This window comes from Manis pentadactyla, chromosome 12 (assembly GCF_030020395.1).
Source record: "Manis pentadactyla isolate mManPen7 chromosome 12, mManPen7.hap1, whole genome shotgun sequence".
NCBI lineage: Eukaryota > Metazoa > Chordata > Mammalia > Pholidota > Manidae > Manis > Manis pentadactyla.
In genome coordinates, this window is record NC_080030.1 from 14,618,793 (window position 1) to 14,640,925 (window position 22,133).

General features: G+C 49.4%; 1 protein-coding gene across 7 annotated transcripts in view; it reads left to right on the forward strand.

Annotated features, from left to right (window-relative positions):
- Positions 1-22,133, forward strand: part of DNMT1 (DNA methyltransferase 1) — a 40,734-nt gene that overhangs the window by 2,226 nt on the left and 16,375 nt on the right. For 5 of the 7 annotated variants that reach the window (XM_057490089.1, XM_057490090.1, XM_036903442.2 and 2 more), the window contains exons 2-20: positions 5,307-5,343; positions 5,864-5,971; positions 6,172-6,391; positions 7,027-7,102; positions 8,191-8,269; positions 10,625-10,659; positions 11,050-11,134; positions 12,528-12,562; positions 13,550-13,628; positions 15,285-15,319; positions 15,834-15,915; positions 17,441-17,475; positions 17,793-17,838; positions 17,930-18,010; positions 18,085-18,194; positions 20,639-20,757; positions 21,055-21,147; positions 21,603-21,754; positions 21,920-22,107. In XM_057490089.1, the coding sequence (XP_057346072.1) occupies positions 5,307-5,343; positions 5,864-5,971; positions 6,172-6,391; positions 7,027-7,102; positions 8,191-8,269; positions 10,625-10,659; positions 11,050-11,134; positions 12,528-12,562; positions 13,550-13,628; positions 15,285-15,319; positions 15,834-15,915; positions 17,441-17,475; positions 17,793-17,838; positions 17,930-18,010; positions 18,085-18,194; positions 20,639-20,757; positions 21,055-21,147; positions 21,603-21,754; positions 21,920-22,107 (1,695 nt within the window). Of the gene's footprint in view, positions 1-5,306; positions 5,344-5,863; positions 5,972-6,171; positions 6,392-7,026; positions 7,103-8,190; positions 8,270-10,624; positions 10,660-11,049; positions 11,135-12,527; positions 12,563-13,549; positions 13,629-15,284; positions 15,320-15,833; positions 15,916-17,440; positions 17,476-17,792; positions 17,839-17,929; positions 18,011-18,084; positions 18,195-20,638; positions 20,758-21,054; positions 21,148-21,602; positions 21,755-21,919; positions 22,108-22,133 lie in introns of those variants that run through there. The other 2 variants (XM_036903415.2, XM_036903431.2) reach the window with 2 other exon arrangements.

The following is a 22,133-nucleotide window of genomic DNA, read 5'->3' on the forward strand; positions in this document are numbered from 1 at the left end:
ACAAAGTATTTTCAATGTTTGGGCTTTCAAGTCGCTAACTATTTTTCTTTTTTTTAAAGTATAATATACCCTACATCTTCTAAAAATCATGGCTTTCAGGACAAACCACATTTTTCCACTTGATTTTTCTTACTCTGTCCAAACTGCTGTCATATGTACAGAAAAAGCAGTGGCCTCAGATTTGTCTTCCTGTTGCCACTCCAGTCTTTTCTGTAAGTGGAAACTGTGATCCCCTATGACTTAAGTGGATCCAGTGGTTTCCCTGCCCCATACGCTGTCTGGTACACATGGGCCTGAAGTCCAGAATCCTCGTCCACTTGCCTGACTCCTGCTGCTCTTTTCCTCACGAGCCACGCAGGCTGTCTCCTAGGTTCCCAGGGCCTGAGACCATATGGAGTGCCCAGTGTGCGGCTGGGCTCCACCCACCCTTCTGCAAGCTGGCTACCGCCCATTCGTCCTGAAATTGTGCTCAGAAAGACAGTCTCCTTTCCCTACAATATGAGGGTATTGAATCCTGTCAGTGCACCCCCCAGATGCTGCCTTTGTACCCTGGAGGTGATGGTGAGTGGTCAGAGCATGTTTGACTTTTTCATTGTATATGCAGCTTGGCGTGGTGTAGACTCTTAAATGCACGCAGACTTTCCCCTTTAATGGAGCCTGGATTCACACACAGATTCTGGCAACTTTCACACACCTCCAATAAGCCTTTGTAGTTACCGGCTTTGTGAAGCTGGTTTGGCCATTTCCCTGTTTTCCCTGTGCCTGTTTCCTATGGTTGTGTCAGGCCAGTTCTAACTGGGGCTTTTGGAGGTTGAGTGTATATATGGAGGGTGGTTTGGGGCTCCCTACCAGGTGTTTAAGGTTCAGGCTTCTCAACCACAGTTAGAGATTCTTTAGCAAGACACACCCCCTCTCTCTAATATCTAACACCCAAGATATAACATGACTTAAAGTGGAAATGGGATTATGACAGCTTGCTTATTGACTAGTCATTCTTTGATTCGGTTAATCTGGGTCTGAAGTTCTGGACTCTACTGTGACTCTTACCGAGAGTAGTTATTGAATGGGATAAAACTGACCTTTCCTAGGACTCCCCTGGAGTGTAGGATTCTAGAGATGCGGACAGACAGGGTTCAAATTCCACCCTATCACTTGCCAGCTGTATGGCTACACTCTAACCTCTTGCTGCTTTATCTGTAAGGTGGATTGGAGCTGCCCATTCTACCCGGGAGCCATGAAGACTCACTGAGCAGAGAGGTGTCACTGTGGCAGAGCAGCACCTGTGCTGCTTATCATGTGTTCAGCTGTATATGTCGTTTCCACTAGGGGAGGAAAACTTAGAGCACCAGCACAGATCTGATCCTGAGGCAGATGTTAAAATACAGCAGTGTCCACCACGTGGAGATGAGATGTATGCCTGCTTTTCATTCCAGCCAGCCTGTTTGCCTGGCCTCTTGTAGAATAGTCTGGACTAGTTCTCTCTGCTTCTGCCTACGCTTTTGTGCCAGGTGTCCAGTCCTACCCCTGATCAAGTATTAAGAGTTGAGGTGGTATTCTGTCTTCTTTCCTCTCTTGGTATCTTGCATTTTAATTCTTTGTATCCTTAGCTTTTGTGGTGTTGTTTACTACCAGGAAGCCGTTCTTCCCTGATTTCCCCCATCCCTTTTCTGTCTCTCGTTCCCAGACCCTTTTCTCTTCCAGTCTTAGGACTTGTATTTTCACTTCTGGGGTGCCAGCTGGAGATGGCTACCTCCCGATTTCGATGCCTGTCTTGAGAGCCAGTTCGGATTTCTAGCTGCTGAACGGCCATCTAGATAATGACGGTTCACTGAAATGTCACTGCTAAAACTCATGGCCTGCTTGCTCTTATTCCCACCAAAAAGTGAGTTTCTGATACTGTATTAGTTTCCAATTGCTGCCATAAATCACTACCATCTTAGTGGCTTAACTAAAACATAAATTTGTTATCTTTGAGTTCTGTAGGTCAGAAATCTGGTGTGGGTCTCACTGGGTTAAATTAAAAGTGTTAGCAGGCTGCATTCCTTTCTAAGGCTGTAGGCGAGAATCTGTTTCTTACTCTTTCAGGTTGTTGGCAGAATTCAGTTCCTTGTGGTTGTAAGACTGAGGTCCCTCTCTGGCTGGCTCAAAGCTGAGGGCCATTCCCAGATTTTGGAGGCGACAGCATCCCCTGGTTTGTAGTTCCCTTCCTCCATTTTAAAGCCAACAAAGCCAGTTCTCATCTCACATTGCTCCCTGACCCTTCTGTGGTCACATCTCTCTTGAGATGAGGCTAGAAAGGTTCTGTTCTTAAGGATTTGAGTGATCAGATTGGGTCCACCTAGATAATCCAGGATAATCTCAGCATTTCAAGGGCTGCAACCTTAATCCCATGTGCAAGTCCCTTTTGCCGTGTAAGGTAACACAGTCACAGAGTCTGGGGAATTAGGACATGGACATCTTTGGGGGTCGGAGGGGTCCCTTATCTTGCCTGCCACAGCTCCCATCTCAGATAGCCCTACTGCACCCCCATGCAGCCAGTTCCCAGAGGCAGAGTTAGCAAAGCTTTGTAACTTCTTTAGCATGGCCTCCACTCCTGCTGCTAAACCGTATTATAGGCCAGCATTTCTAGTTGAGGATGTTCGGAAGAAGATTGCAAGATGCTAAGTCACTCTACTTAATCTATATCATGTGTTTCTGCTGGATTGATTTCCCTAAAGCATGGCTCAGACAACTGGGGCTCCACCTCCCGCACCACTCCGTCAGTGTCTTGTAACTGTGGAACAAAACCCATGATTTTTAGCCTGACATTGCTCATGTCCCTCAGACTGGCGCCCAGCCTCCCGTCTCTGCACCTGCCTTCCCTAACCCTGTGTTGTCCTGGCTGGTGTGAGTTTCTTCCCCGCTGTGTTCTGTTCAGGTGGCTCCTTCTGCCCAGTTACCTCCGAGCTCTCTCATCCCCTAGACCCTCCTTCTTCACGACATCCATCCCGTTTCTCTTCAGAAGCCCTCGGATTTGAATCTTATCTGCCTTAGTCCTTCATGTGTGTATGAGTGTGTGAGTGTGAGTGATTTCCCTTGGGGGACTACTCTCTGAGGGAAGCAACTAGGAATGGCTCGTGGGATCCTGGGCTGGAAGGGAGCTAAGGCTTTATCACTAATAACACGGTTGCCCTTTTCTGTGAGTACTCCACCTAGTCCTTCACCTCTGTTTCTAGTCTGCTTGGCTGTGACTGTAAAGCAGACAAGAGGTGGTGTCGCCCATTGTCCTGGAAGGGCTGGCCTCTTCGGTGCGAGCCTGGGTGTCAGGAGGGATACCCTACCCGGCCTCCTTCCTGCCACGTCCCTGGCTTCTCAGTGCCTGCATTGGGCTCCCATCAGGCAGGTTAAATCCAGTCTCCATGGGGTAAGCCATTTTAGGCCTTCCAACTTCTGGGATAGTTAGCCAGGTGGAGAGAAACAAAGTTTGTAGGAAAGCTTGAAAGAATTCAGGCCACAGATCTGTCTGGTGCCCAAACATAGGAGGTGTCAGCACTGTGGAAAGGGCCCCTTGATGGGCTTCAGTCCACTGCACATCATCCTTAACACCTGAGGAGATGGCAGGAGGCAGTCCAGGTAGGAGGCGTGTTCTGCCAGGACACAGTCGGTGTAGGAGCCGTGTCCTACCACTGTTCCCAAGTGGAAGGACCAAGAAGGCAGATGTCCTGTCATACTTGCACACGTGCGCCATGGGCTGGGAGTGCTGAGCTCTGCAGCTGTTTAACCGGCTTCAGGGAGCCTTAAATGACTTAGAGGGTGGAATGACTTTTCTACCTGAGCCTGAGGCTGGAAATTGCCTCAGGTAACCCTTCTTAAACGGAAGAGGCCACCCCTTCCAGGAAAACGGGTGATGCCACCTCTCGTCTGCTTTACAGTTGCAGCCAAGCCGACTAGAAACGGAGGTGAAGGACCAGGTGCAGTACTCAACAGAGAAGGGCAGCCGTGTTAGCACAATGATAAATGAGCCTGGAAGGGGCTCCATGTGCTTCTGAAAAGCTTGGTTTCGAATCTTCCTGAGTCTAAGTTACAGTGGTAGTATATATAGTATATTACATATATAGTGTATCTGCAGTTTGCTGAGTGCCTTTTCCACACAAAGACTTTTCCTGACCACCCATCCTGCCTGGCAGCACCTGGGGCCACTCACCCAGCTCATGGTCTGGAAAAGGCCCGGCACACAGTAGATGTCCACAGATGTGAGGAGTGACTGAAGCCCGAAGCAGGGTCCACGTGCACTGGAGCAGCTGCCGTATTGGTCTAGCAAAGCCTCTGGCTGGTGTCCCTGGCTTTGCCTCTTGCACTTGCCCTCTGGAAAGGCCAGCTTGGAGGAGCTTTGCTCCTGCCTTTTGGGCTTGTGGTAACTGGGTCCCTAGTCTGTGTCGGTGCTGTGTGGGAGGGTCCAGAGATTGCGGAGCCTCTTCCCTGCCAGGTGCTTGCCTAGCTTGTTAGACCTGTTCCCACCCCCTGCCTACAGCCTGCATCCAGGCTACAACAGCTGCCTGCCTGCTTGCCTCCCTTTCTTCCGTGTCTTCTGTTCTTGTTCCTTTACACTGTTTTCCCCCTTTCCCCAAAAGAGGCAAGACACTAATCAAATCAGACCGGGATTCTCCCGCCAAACTCATGACAGTTCTTCCCTCCTGAACGATCAGGTGCAAACCTCCTGAAGGAAAAGCTCTCCTGTGAGGTGCCGCCAACTTTTCTAACTTAAGCCATCTCCTCCAGTGCCTGGACACCTCTGCTGCCATGACGCCCCCATTCCTTACATTCCCCGTGAGAATATTGCCACCCCCTCACTCAGGCCTTAGGGGTGTTCGCTGACTGTTCCCCACTGCATCATGTGGCCCCGGCCCATCCATCCTAATACCAACCAGCCTGCAGCGTGTGCCGTTTGTGGGCTCTGGTCAGACCCAATGGGAAGAAGGGCACTTGTAGATCATCCTACTTATGGAAGGACCCCAACAGTGTGACCTGCTTCTCCTTTGCCCGCACCTTGCAAAATAACTGTGTTTTCTGTTTGGGGCTCCTGTCATTTCTCACCATCCAAAAAACTATCCTCCAAAACGGGGGACCTCATTCATATAGCAAATGACTTCTGAATGTGTAGGCTTTACAGTAGGTGTTCTAGATGGTGCGCTGGGTGGAGGGAGACCCACCGTATTTTTTTCTAACATTCATACATCAAATTTTATCTCCAGTGTTCTTGAGAACTGTGATATCCTTCCAGGTAAAGTTGCTTAACAAATGTTTCTTTCTCCCATTTCTTTTCTCAGGCTCAAAGATTTGGAAAGAGATAGCTTAACGGAAAAGGTAATCTCCACCTTAAAAAAAAACTTTTTTTTTTTCATTACCAAATGTGACTGTTTGACACCTCATTTGAGGCTCATAAAAAGTTTAAGTGGAATTGGCTCTTTTCCAGAAAGTTTGGAGAGTACTGTGGCTTCTCTTTCTTGTTCAGTGTGCTGTGTGAATATGCTGTCAATGTTAGTTGACTTTTGGTGACCCATCTAGGTTCCAAACCATCAGTTCTGAATTGTAACTTGTTCTGGTCGTACTGTTTTCCAAAGCACACTTTTTGTTCTCATTCAGCATTATGTCCCTATCTCACCTCTAATCTTTCCATTTTCCACCACATTGGAAGTGGTGTGATGTTATCTTAATGGAAACGTCACAATGTATTTTGTGACCATTTTGGTGTTTTTGGGCCCCATCAGCCTTGCCTGCCATTCAGTCATTGTTCTGTGACCAGGCAGCCTGATCACCTGTGTATTAATTTACTAGTTAATAGCTTGGGAATGTGGGGCCGTCTAAACCTATATCCTTCCTTTAGGAATGTGTGAAGGAGAAACTGAATCTCTTGCATGAGTTTCTGCAAACAGAAATAAAGAACCAATTATGTGACTTGGAAACCAAATTACATAAAGAAGAATTATCGGAGGTAAGTCGGTGAGTGGCCTCCCAGCCTCTAGCAAACAGCTCCGCCCGTGTGACTTGTCTTTGACCCGGGAGGCAGAATAACCAACCCCTAGCTCTCCTTGTTCCTCCATAGTTATAAAGGAAACGCGTGTCTCCTTACTTACTCTCTTATTGCCGCTTGTTTACATTCACTGCTACTTAAATTATCCTTTCCTGCTGTAGGAGGGCTACCTGGCTAAAGTCAAATCCCTTTTAAATAAAGATTTGTCCTTGGAGAACGGAGCTCATGCTCTCAGCCGGGAAGTGAATGGATGTCTAGAAAACGGGAGCCAGACAAGTGGTGAGGACCGCAGAGTGGGAATGGCAGAGGAAAACAAATCCCCCAAACCCGTTTCCAAACTTTACCTGCCCAGAAGAAGCAAGTCGGACAGCGAGGCAACATGTAAGAGCCTTTGTTTAACCTTGCCGGAGGCCGGAAGCCCCTAAGCCCACAGCCACACTTGGAGCCCTGGGGCCCCCTGAGTAGTACTTCCTGGTTGGTTTCTTGTGTAGACTTCCTACCTTGCTTAGATGTGTGCATCTTGGAATTTTGTCTTTGGCCAAGCACAGAGCAGTTGACCCCAACCTGTGGCTAAATTTATGAGATGAAAATGACAGGAGCCACTAATACTTATTGCTTCTAAGATACGTGCTTCTTTAAGTGGAACGTTGACTCTTAGATGCCTTCCCACTTTGTAGGCAGAGCAACTCTTCTGAATTTTTAAAAATACACAAGAGCATGGAACTTGAGCTCAGGTTAGCTTCTTGGCCACTTCATCTTCTGATACTGTCGGGAGAGGTTCTACTTCCCTTTCTGGTTCAGGGTGCAGCCCCTCAAATAAGAGCTGGTGGGAAATGGCTCGGCCACTGGCAGGTGCTCATTCTGACTTGATGCGGATGGCGGTTGATTAGAAGCAGGGAAGGATACTCCATCCTCAGAGCCCAGGTTTTCTGCTCTAGCTTGACAATGCTGAAGAGCCATGCATCGCCTGTGGACTTCTTTCCATACTAGTTTTGTTTCTTTCTCTCTTTGCACAGCCGAAGTCTCGTCTAGCCCCAGGATTACCAGGCAAACTGCCAGGCAGACCACGATCACGTCTCACTTCGCAAGGGGGTCAGTATATAATGCCCGGACAGCTGCCTTTCCTAGGGGCCAACTGTTCTGGTAAAACGGGAATGGAATCCAGTGGGGTGGGACTTAGCCGTTCTGACTTCTTCATTGCATGGGTTCACATCTTGTAGTTTTGTTCAGTAGCCATTCTTGAACAGCATTTCTGAAGACCTCGTCTGTTCTTACTCTTATTATAGCAACTTTGGGTGTACACACAATTAGCCAGGATAGTAAAATGAACCCCTAAGCACCCCTCACCCAGGTACCATGTCATCTGTACCCCATACACTCTGTGTCCACAGTTGGGTTACTTTGAAACAAATCAGACATGTTATTTCATCCATAAATATTTCATTATATTTCTAGCTGATGAGGCCAGTCTTTTCTTGATTGTTCTTAATTCAAATTTTGCTATAATTGCTAACAGCAAATGGTCTCTTTAAAAAGACAAGACACAACTAACTTTTTGTGCCTTGTAAAGCCTAATAATTCCTTATTATCCGTTAATAAATAGCTAGTGTTCCCATTTCTGTACACGTGGCAGACAAATGCATTTGGTGTCTTGTTCCTTAAGCCTTTCAGATGACAGCTTCCTGTCCTCTTATTTTCTTGCCATTTATTTGAGAAAATTAGCTCATTTGCCCAATAGGGTTTCTAGATCTGGCTGATGGCATCCTTGTGGTGGGTAATGTGTTCCCTTGTCTCAAGTTGCCTGTAAACCGGTAGGTGTGAAAGTGTGATCTGATTCCAGCTTTATTATTTTTTGAGGCTTCTCCACAGATGGTGCTGTGTCCTTCCATCAGAGGCATGTGGTATCTATTCTGTGATACTAGGAGTTTTGGTCAAGTCTAGATTCAAGATTTCTTAGGTTTTGTAAGGTAGCAATATTTTAAACCCATCATTCCAACATTAAACTTGAAGCCTCCATCAGCCCCCTGGCAGGGAGGGCTTCCCCTTGGAGGGAAGATGGCATCTGTGCCCCGAGTCTGTCCTAAAGAGGGTGCTTTTGGTAGGAAGGCTTACACATCGTTTCATGCCCACTAGAGGTCCAGGGCCTGGTTGAGCTAACAGGTGGCTTTCCTGTGTGACAGTCCTGCCAAAAGGAAACCCGAGGAGGAGCCTGACAGGGTGAAACCAGATGACTCTGTCGATGAAGAAGAAAAAGACCAGGTAGGGCTGGCATTTTCGGGTTTCTTCACTCTGCCTTGTTTTGGTCCGCTTGGTGGTAATTGTGACTTCACATTTGGCCTGTCTAAATGGGCCTGGAGCAACTGACAGGTGGTAGAACTTAGCCCTGGAGCCAGGGCAGTACGACGGGGTCACCGTGAGAGCAAGGCAGCCCCGGCACTTACAGAATCGGTTACCTCCTGTCTCCGTTCCTGCCTTCCCAGCTGACAAGATGTGTGTCAGTGAAACCACAGATGTGACATGTTTAAAGCCTTTGCTTCTGATGTCAGATAAGCTCCTTTGCTGCATGGAAAAGCAGAGAATTACACAGTTGTTAAAAGTAGTGTAGTAAAGCCGTGTAGACTTTTTTTAGGTTAGAAAACTGGTGGCTTGCTGCAAGCCTCCAATGCAGAAACTATTCATCCGCATTGGTACTTTGCCCCGTGCCATAGGGAGGGCTGTGCCTTTGGTGCCAGCTGGGCACGTGCTGATTTTCACCGTTCTGCTGCAGGGTCAGCTGTGTAAACCTGTCAGCTCACGTGCAGTGATACATGCCTTGCTGCTGTCTGGTAGAGGCAATCATCCATGGCTTGCACTAAGGCAGAGTTTCTCAACAATGACATGATTGCCCTTTGGGGCCGGAGAATCCTTTGCTGTATGTGGGGGATCCTGTGCGATGTAGTGTTTAGCAGCATCCTGACCTCTACTCAGGATTGCCAGTAGTATTCCCCTCACCCCTCCCAGTTGTGGTGACCCAGATCATCTTCAGACATTGTCAGATGTCCCCTGGGGGGCAGAATTACCCTGGGTGAGAAGCACTGGACTAAGGGTTCACTAGGGTCACCGGACCACCACTATCACATGGTAAGCTGGACCTCCTGTGTAAGACACATTAACTCTCATTTTATTCCTAGAAACTAGGTGTCACTGTTCATGACCTCTGCTCAGCTATGTGTAGTTGGATTTAGTCAGTCTCCCCACTGTTGAGTGGGAAACAACAGCTTGTTCAAGTCTGGCTGGGTCTCTTGCCTCCTAGAATGGATGCAAGCTGGTATTCGTGACGCTGACACCCCTGTTTCTGCACATGCACCAGTTTCAGAGTTGTTTGCTATGCACTAACCTTTTGGAAGCTTACACAGCGTTTTCATCTGGCTTCTAAAACCCAGGAGAACACTGTGTCCCAAGCAGGAAGCCATTTCACGGGCAGTGTGTGAGCCTTTGGGGCTGGGTGAACAGACACTTGTCAAAACATCGTTTATTCCAAGATGCTAGAGTCTGACTCAGTATGCCAAATCGGTGCCATCAAATGGACTGGCCAAATTAGTAGTAACACAGAGAAAATCTTCCTTCAGGCAGTTTCAAGTTTTGAGAATTTACCATGTTTTAAAAACCTGTTTTTATTACGTGCATTTGGTGAACTTATCAAACAGTACAAAAGGATGTTTGATGCATAGGCGCCCTCTCCCCCTGAACTTCCAGTTTGCCTTTTGAGAAGCAGGCATTCATCAGTTTCTTCTGTATTGTCCAGATTACATATGTGTGTGTATATATTATTAGTATATTATGAAGTCTTCATTAGGGTTATCCAAGAGCAATAGGGTGCCTGTACATATGTAGGAGATTAATTTTGAGTCACTGGTTCATGTGCTGGAGGCTGGCAAGTCTAAGTGCAGTACAGGTCAACAGGCTGGAGACCCAGGAAGAGCTGATGTGGCAGCTCAAATCAGAAGGCCATTGGGAGGAGAATTTTGCATACATATGAATACGGATTTTTTAATGTATATTTTCCATATAATACAGTACAGAAAGGTTCTGGGTGATTTCTCCAGTGGTAACATCTACCATACGTGTAATACAACAGTAAAACCCAGACTTCTCATTTTCACGTGTGTGTGTATGTGTCCCGGACTCAGGAGCATCTACTGGGGCCTTCAGCCTACAAGAGCTTGGTGGGGGGGGGGGGTCCAGTTTAGCTTGTCGTCATCACTTCCTATGTAAACCCCAAAAGACTATGGCTTTTTTTCCCCCCTAACGTCAAAGCATTCCTGACGTGAGGTGGAGGACCTTTTGTTCTTTGATGGGGTGTCACTAGACCGTCTCTCGTTTGCAGACGTGCTGGGCCCCTTCCTGGTTCTGAGGGTGGTGGGGTATCTTACCAGAACGACAGCTGCCCACATCTTCTCCCCTAAGCCCAGAGTGCCCCCAGTATATTCTGTACTGTTAGAAACAGTATGAAAGGATGTAACCTTTTCTGACCCCACCAAATGTAATTTACCCCCATTTAATACTCTGACTCAGGCTCTTGATTTTGATGTTCTTTTGAAATGAACCTTCTTGTCTTCCTCCCTTTCTACCTAGGAGGAAAAGAGACGTCGAGTCACGCCCGGAGAACCGTAAGAACAATTAATACACCTTGTTCTGGGCAATATATAATCTTAATTACTACAGTGACTTTTTGGAAAAGTTCTGGAGAACTTTATTGTCGGTTGCCCTGGCAACCATAGATAACTTGAGGCTGCTGAATTTGGGGTCAGACTGTTATCCTTTGGTTCAGGTAGACTTCTCCTCATTGCAAAGGGTAAACTGAGGGCCCCTGGCAGCTGTTAACAGAACTGGATTTCAAGTTCATCTAAATATTACATGTTAAAGTAGCCTGTGCCTTTCGGGGCTCCTGAGGATGAAGGCTGCTTTCTGGGGTTGCAGGGAGCACCACATCCAGACAGCTTCCTGGGGATGAGTCTGGGAAAGTCACCCATTGGGGGTGTGTGATTTTTGCTTGACAGAGTTTCTAGACCGCTCCCTGCTGCAGAACTGGAAAGAGTAAAACCAGGACCATACACGGAGGAAGAGGAAGACAGAGATGAGAAAGTAAGGCCCAGCCACCCCCAAGTCTGTCAATTCTGCCTTCATCTCCCAGTTCCCGGCTGGTCCTAGGGGAGGGTCATGGGCTAGGGAGCATGTGAGAACAGAGTGGCTTCCCCTGATGGTCAAAGCCACTTTGCCTTTGGCCAAAACACTTCTCAAACTCATTTTTCTGTGGCTTCCTCATGAGGAAGGTGGGTTACACAGCTCTGGTGATGGTACATGCATGTAGGCCTGGGGGTCAGTCTGTCCCCTCGCTTGCCTGCCTCTCACTCATTAGGCCTTTGTGGAAATGTAACTTTCACCCTCGTGAGGTGCTAAAACTTTGTAGCACTGTCCAGATAGAAAGTGGCATTCTGAACAGTGAGGTTAGACCAGGCTTTCCCCAGACCTGCATCTCCTTTGTAAAACTAGAGTTTCAGGTTGTGAAGTACAGAGCTAACACTTGAACCCCCCTGAGTGGGTAGAGAGGGAATGAGGATCCGATACTGGCTTTGCCATCAGGCAGCACGGCCCCGTGTGACACATTGCTCACGTTGGGCTGTCACAGGTGATGGAGCAATAGTAGGCTCTGTTTCAGTTTTGATTTATGTTAAGACATCGATCAGAAGCTTCTTACCAACTCGAATGGGGGGTGAGTGCCTTCCCTGGGAGCTGGTCAAAGGATTGGTGTCCATTAGTTTTGCTCCAGTGGGGGACCTGCTAAAGTGGACAATAATCCTTGAACTACGTGGTACTTAAAGCCAGCCTTTAGTTGATCAACTTTCCTACCCGGATACTAGTTAAAATGAGGCAGCAGTTAACAGTCGAGATGTGTCCCATTCAGCGAACTTGACTACCACCCTCCAAAGGAGTAGCTTTGGGTGAGACTGAAATCCCTGGGCTGTGCCCAGACTCCGAGGACCTCTTCTTGTAACAGGAAGGTCTGTGATATGTTTCTTCTCTTAACATCATCAACCTCTGTGGTCTCTGCAAAACAGGTGGAGTTTCCGAGGCTGAATTCACCTTGGGTGGTGTTCTGGACAGGTGTGTGTAGCTCTTTAAACTTGGGCTCAAAGCAATGCCCTGTGTTTGAGACGGAGCAGTTGTTCGGACTGAGCCACCTGCTGTATTACAGATTGCTGGTTTTGGTAGAAAGCCATCATCTGTGAGATTCATCAGCATTCCCTTGTGACAGGTGATCGAGGAACTGTTTCCTAAGACTTCTTTAATTTCCTACCTACTTAGCCCATCAGAAAACATTTGCTGTCTTGAAGGTAGACAGTCTTTACTTCCATCAGCTAGATTGGAGGATCAGTTTAGATTACTATTTCCATGGAATACTTCAGTAGAAAGATCAGGACCAAAAGGGGAAAAGTTGACTAGTTTTTTTCTCTCTTGATTTTTTCTCCCCATATAGGAAGAAAAGAGGCTCAGAAGTCAAACCAAAGAACAGTAAGTACAGTTAACATGCCTCTGTCCTTACTGTTGTGAAACTTAATTGCTAACATAAGTGTTGCGGTAATGATCATGGACTGGACAGAGCATTAGGCGTAGCAGTCATACATGTAGCGGGTGGGTGAGTTCCACTTGTGGAAGGTCAGATCCCCACAGTAAAGGCTGAGATTCTGCCGATCCTGACCCTGGGCCCTTCCTCAGTGGTTGTCACAGAGCAACCAAGCAGTTTGGCTGGTGATAGTTAGAGGGTATCAAATGAAAAGCTGTGTCCATTACCTGTTGCTCTGAAGATACCATGGCACAATCTGCCCCACAGCTCAAGGGCTTAAGGCAATAGCATTTGAGCTCCTCTTGGAGTTTGCAGCTTGGTGGCTGCCATCCGGTCTTGGTGGGGATGACAAGGCTGACTTATGCCCCACAACTCAGCCAGCCTGGGTGCACCCTGGTGGCGGTGGCAGAGTGTGAGGGTGGAAGTGAAAAGCACTCTTCAAGCTTCTGCCATCCAATTGGCTGGAGCAGACGTTGAGGCAGGGCCTGAGTCCATGGGGCAGGCAGATCACCTAAGTGAGCCCAGGGCCCCGGCAGAGGGGGAGGCAAAGATGCCACGTGTGCAGTTGGCTTTCTGGGGCCACTGATGCAAACCCTGAGACCAGCTCTCCCAGACCTACTCAGGGTCAGTGTCGGGGCCAGATTATTGCCTTCCTCCATGACAGGCAGAATTCTCATCAGGTCACGAGCAACCATTGTGTCCTGTTGTCTGTTTCCTGTTTTAAACTGCTGGTGTCTCAGCAGCATTCATACAAAGTTTTGGCATTTCGGAAGACCATAATGCCATTTGTGTTTCCCGCAGCGGACATGCCCTTCAGGTGGGAAAGGCAATCTGCGCACTGACTCCAGGGAGGAGACCTGCAGAAGCCCTCACTGGGGCTTCTTGCAGTGCTGTCAGGTGCCGGAGCCGACGGTGTGCTTTGTTTTGTGTGACAGAACACCTAGACAGAAGGAGGAGATGGACAGGGAGGCGAGACCAGGCGTTCAGACGGACATGGATGAAGGAGACGAGAAAGTAAAGATTGCATCTGTTTTTTAACTCTGCCTTATTATGGGTTCCCACTGGGTTGGGAGAAATGGTGTGGAGCAGGGCCCTGGGTTCAAATCCAGCCCTGTCTGCCCATGGGGTGACTCCGGGCAAGTTAGGTAAGCCCCTTGGGGTTGGGGTCGTCGCTGCACGTGGGCACCTGATGCATGGTGAATGTTCAGTTGTTCGTTGATCTGTAAGACCCTGTGTGCCTTGACAAGCAGCCTCTCTTGAGATCCTCTCCACTGAGAAGCCCTGATGTGTGTCAGCTATGCTTGCCCTGCTTTACCAGTCAGCCTCCTAAGTTGTCCTGAGTCTAGCTTCCCCAGTTCAGCTGAGTGGATATGTTTAAACCCTAAAATGTTGCACATGGAGCAGGGCTGGGCCTCCATGAGAAGCACCAGATGGCACGGTTATCCACAGGGCTGTCCTACTTGAGCTCTGGGGCAGGGGACACATCTGCCAGAGCCACAGCACAGGAATCTGAAAACAGTTTGGTCCCTGTTGAAGAGAAGCTGACACAGAAGCATTCTAGTGTCTGAGGTTTTCTGTCTGTTGTGATTTGAAGAATGGAGCCCGAGGTCATGGACTTGCCGGCTGTGAGCTCTCCCTCCCACCCTGGTTGGCATGGGCATCTGTTCTCGTTCTGTGGCACGCGGCCCTCTTGGTGTTGCCTCCAGCTTGTAGTAACATCTCATTGTCTCTCACCTGTTCTGTCCAGACCTTACTGCCAGCACTTGCCCAGAATGCCTTCAGATCTCTAGAGCGATCTTAGTGGTGGGTCAGGCCACCCATTCTCAGAAACTGCCAGGAGCTTTAGGCCTCACGGCCAGCACTCCTGCCTCATGATAGAAAAGGGTAAAAGGAGCAAACATCTGGGTTTTTTTTTCTAATTTCATTGACTTTCCTGATTTAATAAAGGAACAGGTCTATGGGTAGATTAATGAAGATAAGCTAAAGAAACTTAACCAGAGAGGTGGTTTTTTTTGTATGCAGACTCAGAAGATGCTAGATTGTCTGTACATAACAAGGAGTTGGGCCCAAGTTGGGAATTCCTATTATTTCTCTATTTTCCATACTACATTCCTAAGTTTTGTTGTTTTTTTCCCCTGCTACCCCAGTGCCTGTCTGTAGAATATCTCCACCCTGACCAGATGGAACTCGAGTCCGTTTGGCTGACATAAGCAAAATATTCACTCTAATATTCCCTCTTACCTTGAGCTTTCCTGGGATGGGGGTTGGCAAACTGTGGCCCATACGCCAAATCCGGCCCTCTGCCTGTTTTTTAAAGTTTTATGGGAACACAGTTAGGCCTTTTCATTTATGTATTGCCTCTGGTTGCTTTGGTGCTACAAGGTGGAGTGGTGACACAGACTGTGTGGGTTGCAAATCTGAAAATGTTTTGTTTTCTGGCCCTTTACAGAAACGGTTTGCTAACTCCTGGTCAACTCCTGTTTGTAGGGGGTAGGGAACTGAGTTAAAAATTTGAAGTCTTGTGTCTACCCTGTAGACCCGCTAGACTCTCCCGTTCCCTAGTTCCCCAGTGCTGTGGTCATTAACTGATACTCTGGGGCTTTGTCTCATTCTTTCTCAGAAGCTAATTTTCCTCCCCTTTCTCTCTCTACCCCCACTTCCCCATCTCAGGATGAAAAGAGGTACAGAAGTCAATCCAAAGATCTGTAAGTGCTCACGTGCTCGTGCTTTCGTGCTGTGTTTTGTGTAATTTTATTCACCAAAACAGCTGCTGTAGAGACTTGTAACAGTGTGGACTTGACCAGTCAGCCTCCTGACAGAGTGGGCGCAGCTGGGACGTTGGATCAGTTTGGGCAGTGTTGGACAAGAAATCATACTCTGGGCCCCTTAACCCCGTAACTCCTGCCATTCCCATGGCCGTGCTGTCGCCGTGCAGTCGTGTGTGTCTGCATACTGTGCAGACTGAGTGTCCAGTGCCTTCCATCAGGTCCCACATCTGGGGGTGCCATGGGGCTTCTGAGGCCTTGTTTTAGGATTATGGGTTAGCAAAATGCCAATAGAGCCGTTTTGACAAAGGGGCCTCCTTTTCTGGATGGGAAGAAAGAGTCTGGTCCCCAGATCCAGTCTGAATATTTTGCTTCACTAGAGAGGCATTTTTGGTGTGAGTTGGCAGCATAGTTTTCTGTTCTAATACCTGGCATGTATCTGTTGACCCACCAGAGCTGCCAAACGGAGACCTGAAGAAAAGGAAGCTGAAAGAGTAAAACCACAAGTTTCTGATGAAAAAGATGAGGATGAAAAGGTAAGGTGGTGTTCTCAGTCCTGCCATATTTCATACATCCCAAAGTGGTTTTTTGTAAAACTTTTTATTACAGAAACACTCAAACGTACCCAAACTAGGCAGAAGTGGGGGTCACAGACCCTGGCAATCTCCCCAGCCTTCAGCAATTCAGCACATGGCGCTGGGTGTTTCAGCCAAGCCCCTTCAGGCACCCACCCCCCTGGGTGATGAGTGACAACTCCCAGATAGATTGCTGAAATACTTACAGAACTAGAAGTAAAAGGAGAAGACTTTTTTTTTAATATCCCCACAATATCATCATCATAACACAATGTTGAGATCTAGTCTGTGTTCATATTTCCCTGATTTTTTTTGTTTAAACAAATGATGGAGACATTTTATATCAGGCCTCAAACAAGGTTGCTAGGCTCCTCCTGGCTAGTCTGGGTCCCGGCCCGTCTCATTGACAGTTTGACCACTTCTCTTATGTGCAATCTGTGGAAGGGACCAGCTGCTGTAAGATGTTCCTGGTTTCTGGACTTTGCCATTTGCTCCACTGTATGTATACCTTTCCTCCAGCCCTGTCTGCAGACTGAGAGTCCAGGCCAGAGGTGCGCCCAGAGGCGGTCTCCGGTGCTTCCTGCTGCAGGGCACCTGAAGGGGCACTTGGTTGTCTTCTCATGGTGCTCCCATGATCGCTGGGCTCAGGCACTGTCTGCCTGATGCATCCGCTGTAAAGGCCCCTCTGCTTTCCACCTGCTGGTTCTCACTCACGGCCGAAGTCTGCTGTCCCACTAGGAGTTTCAAGTGGTGCTAAGCCAGTTCTGTCATTCCTGCATTTACCCTAAACAGTTCTAGAGAGAAGTCTCCTCTTGGGTTATGGCAGCCTGAGCAGCCTAATGGAGTGTCAGAGTCAGCGTGGTTTAAACAGCAGACATTTATGTTTTCACAGTTCTGGAGACTGCAAGTCCAAGAGCCATGTGCCAGGAGGGTTAGTGTCCAGTGAGGCCATTCTCCCCGGCTTGCTGATGGCAGCCCTCTCGCCCTTGTGCTCACGTGGCCTTTCCCTGTGTGAGCTGGGAGGGAGGGTGAGCTCGGGTGTGTCTTCCTCCTCCATAAGGACACTGGTCCCATCAGATCAGGGCCCCACCCTCCTGACCTCCCGAGCCTTAGCCACCTCCTCCTTTAAAAGCCTTCTCCCCAAATACATTCAGGCTTAGGTCTTCAACATACAAATTTGGTGGGGGGAGGATAACGAAGTGCATAGCCTCTCAGCAATTATTTACATACCTTGAAGTATCATTTGTACAGGAAAGCTGAGGGTTTTTTTAAAAAATTGAGTCTTTTAAGGAAGTCTTTGGTTATAGGAATTTGGTTTTAAGACTTCAGACACTGGAGGTGGCTCGGGGCTCCCTGGCTCTTCGCCTGCCGCCTCCCCACCTCCGACTAGATTTTGTGGTAACCACATCAATGAAACTCACTCTGAGGCATTGCCCAGGCATAAAGTGCTCTTTTACCCTTCATTCCTCTTGTCTTCCCCATTTAGGAGGAGAAGAGACGCAAAACTACATCCAAAGAACTGTAAGAACTTACTTTGTCTTTATACAAAGCAGATCATAATACTAATTTGTATTCTAGAAAGTGGGGGAAAGGGGTTTTTAGTGAATTGCTGGAGCAGCCTTAGCTTGGTGTCTGGTCAGGTCCACGAGCCCAGAGGCTCCAGGACCGCTGTGTGAGGAGGGCCGCCTCCATGTGGTAGACAGTCTGACTAGCACCTTGCTCCCATGCGGCCAGGGGCGCTCATCTGTGTTGGGTGGGCGAGATATAACTGACGGTAGATTCTAATATGTGCTGAAATGGAGTAAAAAGCAAAAACCCGCCTCATGCTTTGTTCCCAGAACTGAGAAAAAAATGGCTCGAACCAAAACAGTAATGTCCTCTAAGGTAAGCGAGCAGCTGGGAGTGAAGCCGGTGGTGCAGCACCAGTGGGCGCGCTGGAGCGGCTCTTTGAGCGCTGCCTGTGTTCCGCCCACAGACCCACCCGCCGCGGTGTGTTCAGTGCGGACAGTACCTGGACGACCCCGAGCTCAAGTACGAGCAGCACCCCGCCGACGCTGTGAGTCCCAGCTCTGTTCCCCGCCCCTTGTCTGCTGCCTCTTGTGCATCGGCCTCACGGTCCCCATCCCTCAGGTGGATGAGCCACAGCTATTGACAAATGAGAGACTGTCCATCTTTGATGCCAATGAGTCTGGCTTCGAGAGCTACGAGGCCCTGCCGCAGCACAAACTGACATGCTTCAGGTAACCGGCACGCTTCTGCTTCGTTGCACCTGAGCGTTTGAAGAGCCTAGTGAGGGTCTTAGCACCTAATCTGGGCCACTCCTGGAGCTGCTGATGCTTCATGAAAAAGAGCCGCAGAAAGGGTGGGAGTGAAGTAGATCTTTGCAGGTTTTTTTTTTTTTTTTTTTTGGATATGAAAACTATATATACCAAATCTGACCATGCACATCCTGAAGGCTGCTCACTTAAATGAGGGCCTGTCCATGTGTTGTGGATAGAGCACCTCAGGTCCCTGCTTTCATGGAGACAGAAAAATGTATACCTGTCGGTACAACAGCTGTGAAAAGCATGGTGAGCAGAGGAGGTCGGGAGAGTGTTTGCAGAGCAGGAGAAGCCACTTGAGCAGAACCCTCAGTGGCAGGAGGGAGCAAGCCAAGGGGGAGTCTGGGGAAGGGCACCCCTGGTGGAGGGGGAATAGCAGGTGCAAAGGCTCAGAGGTAGGCTCGCCTTGGCTGTTGGGGGACAGCTGCAATAGCAGGAGCAGGGGGTGGGTGGTAGGAGCTGGAGCTGGGGAGCTAGAGAGGGGCCGGGTCCTTCAGGGCTTCGCAGGCTATGGCCATGACCCTGGAATTTTCTCTTGAGTGAAGGTCCAAGGCATCTGCACCATCCTTTTTGTGAGACTCAGACAAGCCCTTGAGCTCCCAGGGTCCCATGTTCTTCAGCACCCTCATTCATTTAGCTGGCTCCACGGCCAGCCCATGTCTCCTTTCGGGCCTTAGTACATGCTTTCTCTCCCTGGAGAAGAGAATGATGGGGACAAGTGTGTGGCCTCAGTGGACATGGCTTTTAGGTAGCCTTTCCCCACACCCCTGCCCTACAGCTGGTGGGGGTCTCGTGCCCTGGGACGAGACCCAGCATGTCCTGCAGCCGCTCCCTGTGGTCAGTGGATGCTCGTATCCCCTCGCCACTGTGTTCAGGATCCTGATCTGCATCTGGACACTGTCCATCTACCAATGATTCCTAGGGCCTGGCCCAAACCTCTGCCTGCTGGCACATCTGGAATGTGCTGGGTGGGGTAGATGTGGGTGACACCTGTGCTCTATGTCTCCCTGTGGGGCTCTTCAGGATAGAGGATGGCGGGAGCCACAGCTGGAGCCAGGCTGCCGGAGTCAGGAACTCTAGACTGGGATCTCTTGGCTTCCTCCTGAAGATGAGGTCTTCTGTGGCCCCGTTCCTGTAGGGTGGGAAGGTGGCACCAGGACACACCTTCCAGGAATAATGTGCTTCAGCATCAGGCCATCAGAGCCTGGCTACCTGGGTTACTTAGGGACTCCGCTGACCTCTGGTACTTGGGCTAAATATGGCAGGTGAGGCACAAGTCTTTGGTGGGGTCCAACCTCTGAGCCAGCGGGTCAGCCCCTGCCCGAGACTCAGAACCTGCCCTGGTGTCACCTATACTATGCGGGCCTGTGGACAGCCCGTTGGGCCGGGTGCTTGGTCCTCCTGGAGGTCTGCAGCACCCTGTTCCCTGCTATGTGCCCATCTTTCCCACTCGACTTCCAATCCCCAGGCAGGCCTGTTACCCACGTCTGTCTACATGTCTGGCACATAATAGGAGAGCTCAGCTCAAGGTATTCATGTCATTTTTAAGGTTTTGTGGGATTCCAAGAGGAGAATTTGTGCCCTACTAGGGCCTCGGCCATGGGAGTGTGGTGGGAGGTGCTCTCAAGACCTGCATAGACCCTGTGTGGCCCGCCCCTGAGGGATGGCTTGGCACCTCGGTGCAGAAGGGTGGTCCTAAAGGCCAGCACGAGCAGGTCCATAAGGGGAGCTCTTGAGTCACATTTTCCTTAGGTGTGGCATCCCCCCTGATGTCAAGGAGTATCCCTGGGTGGATGCCCTCAAACCTAAGGGTTGGGCCCCTTTTTGTGCTGTTACGTGATATGCCTTATTTATTGAGGTGAAACTCACATAACGTAAGATTAACCGTGTGTGAAATACCGTGAATAGGCAAACCCGCAGAAACAGAAAGCTGATTGCTGGGTCGGCAGGGAGCAGGAGTGGCTGCTTAACGGGGCTGAGGTTTTGTTTTGGGTGAGGAAAATGTTCTGGAGCCAGACAGCGGAGATGGCTGCCCAGCTCTAAGTAGAGTGAGTTTGAGAAGCCAGTGTTTCTCCGTCAGCCACATGCTGAGGGCCACCGCAGCGAGTTGCTCCCTTATTAGGTCTGTCCTCTCACTGTCAGTCACACTGACGGTGTCCCGGACACTGAAACTCCTGGTGCACAGTTGGCAGAACAGGGTACGGACCTTCTGGACCAGAGCACTGTGCTGACCTCGTGTTCTGGCAACCAAGCAATACCCAAGCCTCAGGATTGCACATGGTCCCGTCACCTTGGGTCTGAACCCTGTACTTGGGCCTGCCTTCGCTGGCCGGCCATCAACATACTCTCTGTTGCCTGTCTAGTGTGTACTGTAAACGTGGTCACCTGTGCCCGATCGACACTGGCCTCATCGAGAAGAATGTTGAGCTCTTCTTTTCTGGTTCCGCAAAACCGATATATGATGACGATCCATCCCTTGAAGGTAAATGGAACACTCTGGGGTATGTTCGAGACAGCTGTCTTAAAAACGAACAGGACCTTCTACAAAGCAGTATGCAGCTGGAACTACTACCCCTGCAAGTTAGGGCCTGAAACCCCATGCCAGAGTGGCTGTCAGCTCTGGTGGCTCTGATAATGACTGATGGCGGCCCAGCTCGGCTGATAAGAAATGTCAGCTCAGCCAGGCACCCAGAGTGCCACCTGGCCCTCCCAGCTTCTTAATGTGAGTCCCAGCTCTGTGTCCTTCCTTTCAGGGAGCCATTTCTTTTCCCTCTCATAGGTGGTGTTAATGGCAAAAACCTTGGCCCCATAAATGAGTGGTGGATCACTGGCTTTGACGGAGGGGAAAAGGCACTCATTGGCTTCAGCACTTGTACGTATGGCCGGTGGGGGACTGCACTGGGCCTGAGTGGGGCAGTCGCTCTGGTCCCCCCAGGGTTTGGCTGGGCTCTGCTGGGAGATCCCAGCGGGCTCACGTGCACGTTGCGTGGCTATGTGGAAACTGTTGGGTCCGATTAGTTAACACCTGGCCTGAAAGACCCTCCAGGTAGGAGAGCAGGTCACATTCTTGCAGCTCAAACTCAGACCAAATTCCAAAAATCAGACACAAGCGAAACGAGAGCCACTGGGCCAGGCTGCGTCCTCCAGCTGTCCGAGGCCGCTTCTGAACAAGTGAGCTCTGAACGTACCTAGCGTGCTTTTGGCTTCTGGGTACGGGTGACTCTTAGACTGTTCCGAGAACTTCACAGACTCATCCCTGCCCTCTGGCCACCGCAGCTGCCATCGGGTCTGAGCTGCTTTTTAAAACCTTTTTTCTGTTGACCCCAGCCTTTGCCGAGTACATCCTGATGGATCCCAACCCGGAGTACGCGCCGCTCTTCAGCGTGATGCAGGAGAAGATCTACATCAGTAAAATCGTAGTCGAGTTCCTGCAGGGCAACCCTGACTCAACCTATGAGGACCTGATCAATAAGATAGAGGTAAGCAGTAGAGGTTCTTCATGATCTGGGACTCACGCCGATGTACACTCAGCACAGAGATTGCTAGAGAACTCGTGTCCAGAATGAGCAGAAATTGCATTTCAGTTTGATTCAACAACAGTTTTGCTTAAGCCTAAGAGCAACTTCTGATCTTTTTCTTAAAAGACCACTGTGCCCCCTTCTGTGCTCAACCTGAACCGGTTCACAGAGGACTCCCTCCTCCGACACGCCCAGTTTGTGGTGGAACAAGTCGAGAGCTACGACGAGGCGGGGGACAGTGATGAGCAGCCCATCTTCCTGACGCCCTGCATGAGAGACCTCATCAAGTTGGCTGGTGTCACACTGGGGAGGAGGTGAGGACAAACAGAAGGCCCGAGAC